The following is a 12,126-nucleotide window of genomic DNA, read 5'->3' on the forward strand; positions in this document are numbered from 1 at the left end:
CCATACTGATGTGCAGGTTTCTATGACTTTGTGGTCCCTGGGCTCAGCTGGAAAGAGCAAAACGGTAACAGTGTCGCAGGGAGGAGGGTTCTATAGTTGTCAGAACTGGGCTTTACAAGACTGTCAGCTTGGGCAGTATTAGTGATTTGAATCATTTTGTTCTCAGCTCTTTACATCTTAGCAAGAAGGCCTGGTTGCCATTTTCGGGAGGAGCCTCCTTGGACAGGAAGGAGTCATCCTAATTCCTACCCGTAGTCACTGGACGGACAAAGACCAGGAGCCTGGGCCAGTGGCAGATGAATCCAGAGAGTTGTGGGCTTGACTTCTGAGTGATTCTAGAGGGACAGGACACCCATTAGCTCCTGTCAGACATGCTGCCAGTGGTCAGGAGGGGAAATAGAAAGAGTGTGGGATTCAGCACTGGGACCATAGCTCCAGTTTCCCTGGCCAGGCATCCTTGCATGCTAAAGATAGGACATCTATTTGCGTGGGTTTATGGCTTTTATGTCTCTGCAAATAAAGCCAAAAATCATAGTTTACATGTAATTACGGATTGTTTTTGAATGTCGCATTAAAAAAAAGAAAAAAAAAGAATGAATGTTTATTTTATCAATAATTATTCATATATTGATTACCTGCTGGGCAGGCCCAAACTAACTTTCACGAGGCTTCGCTGCCAGATTACTAGGGTAATTGATCTATAATTAATGAGCATATTCTAGTGATGAATTTATCTCACACATCTTTTCAGTCCTGTTCCAGATTATATCAAATCAACTGTAGAAACTGTGATGAAAATTCACCAGACAGAGGGAGATGGAGACATATTAGCATTTCTCACTGGCCAGGTAATTCCATCGGACCTTTTCTCTGTGGTGAACAGACACGTTAAGGCAGCACCAGAATTTATACAGAGGCCTGTTACTTTACTAGCCACTGATTTCATGTTTTATTGTATTTTGTGGTTACTTGATTGCATAAATAATTGTATAGTTTGATGTCATTCATCTATTAACCCAATTTCCAGAGAGTCATTACTTCCTGCCTCTTCTGTCTGCAGAGGGTTAAATGTATTTTAAATTTATTAGCTAATTCCAGAGTAAATTAGAGAGTTCAATGGGCCGTTTTGATACCAGAATTGAATACTGCATGAGGTACATTTTGTGCATCCTTGTTGTTGCTGCAGCCCGTTTTCCCAATGATACCTTTGCAGCTCCCTGGAGGGGACAAGTAGGCACATCACTGGAAAAACAACTGAACAAGCCCAAATGCTCACTCAAGGTTGTAGCTCTGTTCAGAACTACCTTCTAGTTGTAATCATTTCCACTGTCAAACATTTTCCATGGTTCAGTAATCTTTTCTAGGGAAAGCTTATAGTGATTTTGTATGCCACAACTTGTCCATATGTATGCCACGCTGTTTGCCACAGAGCATAAAAAAAAAAACTCAGTAAAAGTCATAGTTTTGGTATATCAGGAATTCTTCTGTTGACTGCAGGTAGTGTAGATTTCAGTGATTAACCTGACAGTTGCAAATTTTCACCCCCATCGGCACCATTGTTCGGTAGCATTTGATTAAATACCACCCCAGCGTGGAACTTGATGGCTCTGACAGTCATGAATCTGACCACATTTAAAATCCTCATCCCAACTTTCATTTTCTTGCAGTGTGATAAAATGACATGCTTCAAATTGATCTCATTTTCTTTGGTTCCTGGTTCGACGATTTTAGGAAGAGGTAGAAACTGTTGTGTCTATGCTGATTGAGCAGGCTCGAGCACTGGGTCGGACTGGGATGAAGAGACACCTCCGGGTTCTCCCCATGTATGCGGGACTGCCTTCCTTTGAGCAAATGAAAGTGTTTGAAAGGGTGTCACGCACTGTCAGAAAGGTGAGACTAACCTGAGGACCAAGGACTGTAATCACGTTGGTGCTCCTTTGCTATCCACTAGAAAGATTTATTTTATTAAAAAAATTTTTTTTATTGAAGTAGAGTTGATTTACAGTGTTGTGCCGGTCTCTGCTGTAACAGCGAAGTGACTCAGCCACACACATACTTACATTCTTTTTTACATTCTTTTCCATTATGGTTTATCCCAGGAGACTGGATATAGTTCCCTGTGCTATGCATTAGGACCTTGTTGTTTATCCCTTCTAAATGTAATAGTTTGTATCTACCAACCCCAAACTCCCAGTCCATCCCTCTCCCTCCCCCCACCCCCTTGGCAACCACAAGTCTGTTCTCTCTGTCTATGAGTCTGTTTCTGTTTTGTAGGTAGGTTCATTTGTGCCATATTTTAGATTCCACATATAAGTGATATCATACGGTATTTGTCTTTCTGACTGACTTCACTTAGTATGATAATCTCAAGTTGCATCCATGTTGCTGCAGATGGCATTATTTCACTCTTTTTTATGGCTGAGTAGTATTCCATTGTATACATGTACCACATCTTCTTTATTCATACATCTGTCGATGGACATTTAGGTTGTTTCCATGTTTTGGCTGTTGTGAACATAGGGGTGCATGTGTCTTTTTGAATTACAGTTTTGTCCGGGTATATGGAAAGATTTATTTTAAATTGAAGTAAAATTTGCTAAATAGGAAGGTCTCTTTAAGAACTTAAAGTCCATGTTTCTGTGCAGCAGATCTAAAAGCGCACAGTAAATAACGTGTTGCAAAGATTTCTAAACCTGCCCCACAGAAGGTTTAGTAATTATCAGAGTAGGTGACTTCTCTTTGCTTCTTTTCTTCCTGCCTAATCTTTCCCCGTCTGGTTTAAAGGACTGTCTTGGTGGATCCTGATCAGTCAAGAACACTAGATTAGTTTCTACTCTAAACCATTTGTTTGAAGCATCAGTTTTCCTGTAGAGCCAAGTTTGAGTCAGTTAATTCAAGGTGTGGCTTAAACATCCTTGGCCTTGAAATTGGGGTGGGGAAGGGTGTGGTGAGAAGCATGGGTTTAAAGGAGCCAGTAGGCAGCCAGTCTGCCACCTGTTCATCGCCTCCCTGGGCCTTGCTCTGTTTTCCCTTCCGTCAGATGAGGAAGGTACAGAACTGGCCCGAAGTCAGCTTAGAGTAGCTATTTATCAGCAGGTGGCAGGGAACACAGTAAGTGAGGGATGACAGGTCTGAGGATCCCCTCCCAACTTCAGGCCACTTGCAAGAGGGCACCCTGCCTCCTGGCCATTGGGACGGAGCAGCTCAAGTCTGTCCAGTCAAACGTGACCTGCAGCCAACTAGTCAGGAGGTCTGGGTTACCGTGTGCCATGGGATGAGTTACTCAACCCTGAGGCCCAGTTTTCTCAGCTGTAAAGCATGAATAGCAGTAACTTTTAGATAGATGGTTTTATAGCATAAAATCCTGACTCTAGTACGTAAAAATGGTAGGAAGGGGCTTCCCTGGTGGCGCAGTGGTTGAGAGTCCGCCTGCCGATGCAGGGGACACGGGTTCGTGCCCCGGTCCGGGAAGATCCCACATGCCGCGGAGCGGCTGGGCCCGTGCGCCATGGCCGCTGAGCCTGCGTGTCCGGAGCCTGTGCTCCACAATGGGAGAGGGCACAACAGTGAGAGGCCCGCGTACAGCAAAAAAAAAAAAAAAAATGGTAGGAAGATGTTTTATAAAACGATCAATGTAAAAGTGCCCGATAAAAGTTCTAAGAGCTATCTGTACATGTCTCCTGCTGCTTCATACCTTCCAGGGGCAGCGCCCAGTGCCCTTAGAATAAAATGCAAACCCCTCACGTGGCCCAGGGACTGTGCACGATCTGGTCCCTGCCTCCCTCCTAAGTTTGTCTTGTATTTATTTACTCTGGTCTCTGGCTGCATAGGCTGTTTCTGCTTCCTCTGCCTGGATCCCTGTAGGGCTGGCTGCTGCTTATTACTCAGGTCTTAGCCCCAAATCTTCTTTTAGAGAGGTTTTCCCTGGCCATCTAACCTGAAGTAGCACTCCATTATTATAATATATGATGTATACATTGAATGCTACATAATATTAGAGTATTACCCTGTTGCATTTTCTTCCCAGTCACTCTCTTGTTTATGTTCATTATTTCTCTGCCCAAACACTCATACTGGAATGTAGACTCTTGTCCATCATACATTCCTGGCAGCTTGGAGAGTGCCTGGCAACGTGCAGACCCTCAGAAAGCAGTTAGAATGTGAGTGAGCAAATGACTAGACATGTACAAGGTGGTGATTTACTTAAGTTGTACAAAAGGTAGAAACTAACATTTGTTGAATGTTACTCTGGGCCAAGTACTCCAGGTACCAGGCTGTAATCACTTCATGTATATTTCACATTTAATCCCCTTAAGGACCCTGGGAGAGGGTAAATATTATTATGGAGACAGGGAAACATGCTCAGGAGGTGAAGTAATTTGTTCAAGGTCCCACACTTAGGGAGAACTCAAACCCAGGGTACCCTGACCCTAAAACTCATCATGCTCTATCCAGGATACCAAACTGCCTCTCACAGGTTCTGCACTGTCAGAAATATCTTAAAATCTTTTAGGATTTTGATTAGTTTATTCTGAGTGAAAAGAACCAAATAACTTTTACCCTTACTCTCCTTCCTGTGGGGAGCCTAGGTGATAGTGGCCACCAATGTAGCAGAAACCTCCATCACAATCAGCGGGATTGTGTATGTGATTGACTGTGGCTTTGTGAAACTCCGAGCCTACAACCCCAGGACAGCTATTGAGTGCTTGGTGGTGGTCCCAGTGTCCCAGGCATCAGCCAGCCAGCGAGCAGGACGTGGTGGCCGCAGCCGCTCAGGAAAATGTTACCGCCTTTATACAGGTAAGTTTGGCTTTTTTTTTTTTTAAAGGGTTTTGACTTTCTAATACTCAGCCTGGGCATCAGAGAATATTACAGATATCTACCATAATAGGCAAAACTTAACATAAGATCCAGACTTCCCTCACAAGGCCCTCAGTAATCTGGCCTCCACCGCCTTCCTCACTCCAAATGTGGCGCTTCTTTGCTATTTCTCCCTGCTGGCCAAAGCTGGACCACGAATCACCAGTTATTTGACATCTCCTTTCTAACCTAATGTCTGTGCCTCAGCCTCTCTGTAGCCATGTGACGTGTAGCTTGAGCCCTGCGGCTCAGGTCCTGTCTTTCTTACCTTTCCCTTAGCTTCGTGTGCCATTTTCTTGTTCTGGGATCCTTGAATCCTGTGGGTCCTCGCATTGGGTTCCATCTTTTTTTTTTTTTTTATGTTTATTTATTTATTTTCTTATTAGTCATCCATTTTATGCACATCATTGTATACATGTCAGTCCCAATCTCCCAGTTCATCCCACCACCACCACCACCCCCCCTGCCGCTGGGTTCCATCTTTACCTCTGGTTCAGAGCGTCTTTGCAGAGCTAAACTGGCAGGATCTCTCCTGAGGCTCATTGATAGAAAGCAATTAGTTGGTCAACTCCTGCTCTGTGCCATGCACCATGCTAGGCTCTGAGGGAGCAAAATGAAATGACAATAAAGACTGTCCCAGCTCATAAGGAGCTTTCTCTCCAGCTAGATGACAGCCTTACCTGCAGAAAATGATGTCCCCAAAGCTGCTCTTTCCTTCTTCGTACTTCTCTTTTGTGGGCAATGGTATCAAGGTTTCTCTCAATTGTCCAGACTTAATTTTCAAATCATTTTTAACTCTCTCTTCTGTCCAATATCCATCTGCAGTCATGTACCAGATCCGGGCGGTTTTACCACTTATCTCTTCTTTGCTTTCCGGTTACCGTCATCCTTGTTCAGTCCTTGACATCATTTATTCTTTTAGCAAATGTTTACAGAGCACCTGTTCTGTGCCATGCATGGAGACAAGGCTTGGAAATCTAGGGCCAGGTGAGACACGGTCTGTGGCCACGTGGCTGACAGCTTGGTGGTGGAGACAGGCTCATGAACAGATCAGCATATTATGGTGTGATAGGGTCACCTTAATGGAATGAGCCTTGGAAGCAGAGAGCAGGGAGTTATCCTGTTGGAGAGGGCTCCACAGTCGGTAATTGAGCCCAATCTTATTGGCAGCCCAGTAGTTAATCCAGGTGAAGGGATAGCAGTGGAGATTAGATTCCAGCGCACCAGGCAGAGGGAGTGGAATGTACCAGTACTTGGAGGGGAGGAAGAGGGTAAGGAGGATTCATGGGAGGGAGGGGGAAGGCAGAGCCTGAAACCAGAGAGGTGAGGGTCTTCTACTGAAGGTGCTAAGAAGGAATGATGGAAGTGCAAAGAGGAGAACCAGGGCTAAAAGACGAACTGAAATACCGGGAGGATGAAGTTTTAAGAAAACAAACAAACAAAAATTTTATTAAGGTGAAATTTACATACACGAAATTAACCATTTTAACTTGAACAGTTCAGTGGCACTTATTATGGTTCTCAGTGTGCAACCACCACCTTTATCTAGTTTCAAAACATTTTCATCGCTCCAAAGCAAAACTTCTAATCCATTAAGCAGTTTTTCCTCCATTTCTCCTTGCCCCCAGCCGCTGACAACCACCAACCAACAGTCTTTGTTCTTTCTTTCTGGATTGACAGTTGGCCCTCCGTATCTGCTGATTCAACCAACTACAAATTGAAAATATTTGGGAAGAAAATCCCAGAAAGTTCCAGAAAGCAAAACTTGAATTTGCCCGCACACTAGCAACTGTTTACATGGGGTTTACATTGTGTTAGGTACTATAAGTAATCTAGAGATGATTTAAAGTATTCAGGAGGATGTGTGTAGGTTATATGCAAATACCATGCCATTTTATATAAGGGACTTGAGCATCCCCAGATTTTGGTATCTGCAGTGGGGGAGAGGGATGTCCTGGTACCAATCTCCTGTGGATACCAAGGGAAGACTGTATCTGTTTTGGATATTTCATATAAATTAAATCATATAATGTGATGTTTTGTGTCTGGTTTCTTTCATTCAGTGTAATGTTTTCCAGGTTCATTTACATTGTATTAGTGCTTCATTCCTTTTTGTGGCTGAATAATATTCTATTGTATGGATGTACCACAATTTGTTTATTCATTAGTTGATGGTTGCTTCCACCTTTTGGCTATTGTGGATAGTGCTGCTATGAACAAGCACGTATGTGTACTTGTTTGAGTACCTGTTTTTAATTCCTTTGGGTATACACCTAGGAGTGGAATTGCAGGGTCATATGGTAATTCTTTGTTTAACTTGAGGAACTCAGGTTACTTTTTTTTTTTTTTTTTTTTTTGCAGTACACGGGCCTCTCACTGTTGTGGCCTCTCCCATTGCGGAGCACAGGCTCCTGACGCGCAGGCTCAGCAGCCATGGCTTACAGGCCCAGCCGCTCCACGGCATGTGGGATCTTCCCGGACCAGGGCACGAACCCGTGTCCCCTGCATCGGCAGGCAGACTCTCAACCACTGTGCCACCAGGGAAGCCCCAGGTTACTTTTAAAGAGGAAATGGCCAGCATCATCTCATGCTCCAAAGAAATCAAACAAACAGTAGACTGTGGGCTAAAGATTGGCAAGTGGCTTTGGTTAAAAGGTCACTGGAGTCCTTAGCATGAGCAGTTTTAGTGGAGGTGAGGTTGAGGAGAGGCCACGTAATGGGCTACGTTAGATCCAGCCTCTAGGCTTTCTCCGCTAGCCTGCTTCCAGAAAACGCAGCTCTGAGCAGGGTGCTACCTGCTCAGACCCTTAACAGTTTCCCAGGGCCTTACGGGACTATTTCTAGCTTGTCTTCTCCTGTTGTCCACCAGCACCTACCCTACACTGCATCCCTGCTGAGCTGCACTCTTCTTGGACATACCTTCTGTTTTCCCACATCCACCTCTCAAACCTTTGGTACCTTTCCATGGGCTGTTTCCTCTGCCCAACAGATCCTCCTTATCCTTGAAATCCTCCCTCACATGTCAGTGCCCTCAAATTCCTTCTCCCACCAGCTGTCCTTCCTTCTTCCCTCTGCCTCCATTTCTCTTTGGGAGGACCCCTCACTGGGACCTAGCCTGTTCCTCCTCTTGGTCCCAGGCCTCTTTGAATCACTGAAACTTCTCAAGAGCCATTGGCCTACAGCTCCTGCAGCTCTTGGCCCAATGCCTTGTGTACTTGAGTTCTCAGTAGAGTTTAACTGAGTGTCAATGAACTCTTAGGAAGCACCTACTTCCTGTGAGCGTCTTCTCAGCAGGATCGTCCTCTTATCTGATAACTTTGTTTCTGCCTTGTTCAGCAGTGTGCTTGGAAAATGCGGTTATCCTACCAAAAGGCTATCCCCCAAACACTCTTGCAACTTGAAGGGAATATGCCATTTGGAACTTCCTGCTGTTGCCTGTTACCCAGAGCCTTCCAAGTAGACCCAAGCATTTGGCAATTTGTATCAGTCAGTTCACAGAGTATTTATTGTCTTTTTTCTCAAATTAAAGCTTTCTGAAGTCCTTCACTGGTAGTGCTATTTCTTCATGACACCTTTTGTTTTGTTCTGATTTTTTTTCTCTAGTTAACTAAAGATTTATGATCTGAATGGAAGTTGAGCCACCTTTGTGTGAAAGAGGGTGTGCACAGTTAAAGTGTTGACTGATGTGGGAGGACTGTGTATATAATCCTCCTCTATGTGATCCTTAAGCTTTCTGAATATATACAAAGAGGATTTAATCTCTTCCTACCTGTCTTTTCCCCATGCTTTTTTTTTTTTTTTTTGCGGTACGTGGGCCTCTCCCATTGCGGAGCACAGGCTCCGGACGCGCAGGCTCAGCGGCCATGGCTCATGGGCCCAACCGCTCCGCGGCATGTGGGATCTTCCCGGACCGGGGCACGAACCCGTGTCCCCTGCATCGGCAGGCGGACTCTCAACCACTGCGCTGCCAGGGAAGCCCTCCCCACCCTTTTTATCTAGCTTTTATAAAAAGGCTTCCCAGAGTCTCTTTCCTTCCTCTCCCCTCTCCTGCCCCTCCCATCTTGGCACCTCTGAACCTGATGGTGCTTTTTCCTCAAAAGGTGTTTGAGGACACCTTTTGTTCCTGATGGTGCATGGAAGCATTCATTAATCTGTTTGGGGCAGCATCAGATTCTGGGAGTGACGTGTGTGCCTGGCTCAATTTAGAAAGTTAGATTTGGACAAATTTTGCCGTTTATAAGGTTTGGTCATTTTTTTTATATTTTGGAGATACTTTGGTTACGTTCTAGTTATATTTGGTGATTTATCTTAAATTGTTCTTTGCTTTTATGTGTAGTTCTGGCCTGCTTGACGTACTCCATCCCAAGCAGAGGGAATGGCAATTGGCCACCCATAGTGATTCAGCAAATACTTGTTGCTTTGATTTAATGTTTTGCTAACAAGAAGCACATTTTATTTTAATTAATTAATTAATTAATTAAATTTTGGCTGCATGGGGTCTTCGTTGCTGCGTCCGGACTTTCTCTAGTTGTGGTGAGCAGGGGCTACTCTTCGTTGTGGTGCACGGGCTTCTCATTGTGGTGGCTTATCTTTTGCAGAGCATGGGCTCTAGGCATGCCAGCTTCCATAGTTGTGGCATGCGGGCTCAGTAGTTGTGGCTCGTGGGCTCTAGAGCGCAGGCTCAGTAGTTGTGGTGCATGGGCTTAGTTGCTCCGCGGCATGTGGGATCTTCCCGGACCAGAGCTCGAACCCGTGTCCCCTGCATAGGCAGGCAGATTCTTAACCACTGCGCCACCAGGGAAGTCCAAGAAGCACATTTTAAAAAGCATTCTAAGGTAAAAGGAGAAACTTTTATAAAGATATATTGTTCAAATGTATTTATCTAAGGTATTTAAAAAAATAGAAGGATCTTTTCTAAATAGGAAACAACTTTATATCACAATATCATATGCATCTGAGCCTAGACTCCTAGAGCCTCTCATTAAAGTTAGAGAAGGAGAACTGTTCCTTTGGCATAATGATTGCATTTGATTGTGACATTTGATCTCAAACAGTTCTCTTTTCTTATCCTCAGAGGAAGCCTTTGACCAGCTGCCTCAATCCACCGTTCCTGAGATGCAGCGGAGCAATCTGGCCCCTGTCATCCTGCAGCTGAAAGCGCTGGGGATCGACAACGTCCTCAGGTTCCACTTCATGTCGGTAAGTCCTGCCTTCTGTCTGTCTGAAGTGCTGGGGATCGACAACGTCCTCAGGTTCCACTTCATGTCGGTAAGTCCTGCCTTCTGTCTGTCTGGGAGGCCAGAGTGCTCCCAGGGGAGTGTCAGGACAGTGATACAGAGCGTGCTGCCTTTCTGGGTTTTTTCACTTAGCTCGTGTGTCGTGTGCAGGGTTCAAGGGAATACAGCCAGACAAGGCTGACACAATTCTGTTCTTGTCTGTTGGGGGAGAGAGACAAGTAAGTGGGTAATGACAGTGCCTGGGCCCTGTACTCTGAGAGACAAAGGAAAGGCCCGCAGCCCAGTTAGTCATGTCTGAGGCGAGACCTGAAACCCAAGTGGGATCTCAGCAGGTCGGGAGAGGTGGAGTTATCCAGGGCAGGAGTGTGTGTGTAGGCCTAGGTGCCCAAGTGTCATGATTGGGGGAGCCAAGAGGGCTCTGGTAGAGCTGCAGGGAAAGTCCCTATGGCTGATTGCATTTCTGATTATTTCCCAAGGTCAGTTTCCAGGAGTAGGATTATTGGGTCAAAGGGCCATGGTCATTTCATAGATCCTTGATACAAGGCTGAATTCCTTTACAGGTATAAACTCCAGCAGTGCATGAATGCCTGACTCACTGTACCCCTATCATGCCGTGTTATTTTCTTTTAGAGTTTTGCTAATTTGATTTGGTGGGGGGAAGGAGGAAAAATATTATCTGTATCTTTTTTGATTTCTCATAAGATTAAAAAAAAATTATTGGCCACTTTATATTTCTTCTGAAATATAAGAAGAAGTCTACATAATCTTATCTAACAGATAATCCATTTATCTGTTAGAATTAGTGTTTATTAGTGATTAAGAGTCCGTTAACTATTAAACACATTAACCTTTGTCTATAGTATTTCTTGCAAAGTTCTTCTGATTGTATTGTATTGTATTGTTTATGTGCAGCCATTCTAAGCAAAGATAGTAATATCTTTCTATCTTTACCTCTGTGATTTCTTCTGTTACTCTTGTGCTTATGAAGCATTTCCCCATATCTAGGTCAGTTAATAAATATTCACTCATGTTTTCTTCTTGAATTTTTATGATTTGAAAGCTTGCATTTTTAACTCCTTATTATATCCCAACTCTGTTGGTATGTGATGTGTAACAAGGCTAGATTCCTGGATGCTAAAGTCCCTAATGTAGCATGTCATGATAAACTAGGCAAACGAAAGAAGAGAATGTAACAGTATCATCTGCTCTCCCAAAGAAAACATACTTGCTTCTCATAAGCATGGAGAAGATATACGCTTTGAATGTTGGTATATAGTACAAGAAATTATACAGAAAAGTGAACAGTATATGCAAATCAAAAGCGTATGAAAAGCTCCACATCTCAGATTAAAGGAAAACATAAGGGCAAAAAGGACAGATCAGTGTCTCAAAAACTATAGAGTTTTCAAACGTCCTTGTGAATACATCGAATACTCACTAAAGAAAAAGCTAAAGGAAAGGGAACAGCACAAATAGTAACTAACGTTAGAACATGTTTGGCTTCTCTAGGAGAGAGAAATGCAAGTTGAAATAGCTGTACCACTGTACATTAATTGAATGATCAAACATAAGGAAAAATGGTAAAATCCAAAGCTGACACAGTTTGGGGAAAGTGGTTTTATATTCTGTTTCAGTCCTCATGGAGGACTTTCTGACATTATTTTATGAGCTGTAGAAATGCCTGGTATTTCTTCTCAGGGAATTTTCTCCTGAAAAAAATAATTCAAAAGAAACAAAGAACTTACATGTAGGATAATGTTTACAGTATCATTTTATATTAAATTAAAAATATAATAACGGAAATCATAAACTTTCAGACAACTGAAAAATGAGGAAAATACATATAAATTCATCTTCACGTATTGCCTTCTGGTTATTTGCTCCTGAAATTGTGTTTTTTCACAGTTGAAATCACAGGATACATATAATTTTGTATATTTAGCAGTGATGATTGCAGTAGCAAAGAACTAAAAGAACTCAACTGCCCAGTAGTAAGAAAGTTGCTTATTTCACAGTGTATGACCTTGTC

The 12,126-nt window shown here is 43.5% G+C and overlaps 1 protein-coding gene across 2 annotated transcripts in view; it reads left to right on the plus strand.

Annotated features, from left to right (window-relative positions):
* Positions 1–12,126, plus strand: part of DHX35 (DEAH-box helicase 35) — a 73,667-nt gene that overhangs the window by 39,257 nt on the left and 22,284 nt on the right. For both annotated transcript variants that reach the window (XM_089896894.1, XM_022592412.3), the window contains exons 10-13: positions 752–848; positions 1,732–1,890; positions 4,590–4,800; positions 9,935–10,059. In XM_089896894.1, the coding sequence (XP_089753020.1) occupies positions 752–848; positions 1,732–1,890; positions 4,590–4,800; positions 9,935–10,059 (592 nt within the window). The remainder of the gene's footprint in view (positions 1–751; positions 849–1,731; positions 1,891–4,589; positions 4,801–9,934; positions 10,060–12,126) is intronic.

This window comes from Delphinapterus leucas, chromosome 15 (assembly GCF_059928025.1).
Source record: "Delphinapterus leucas isolate spDelLeu-1000000601 "Yukka" chromosome 15, BTC_Dleu_Yukka2, whole genome shotgun sequence".
NCBI lineage: Eukaryota > Metazoa > Chordata > Mammalia > Artiodactyla > Monodontidae > Delphinapterus > Delphinapterus leucas.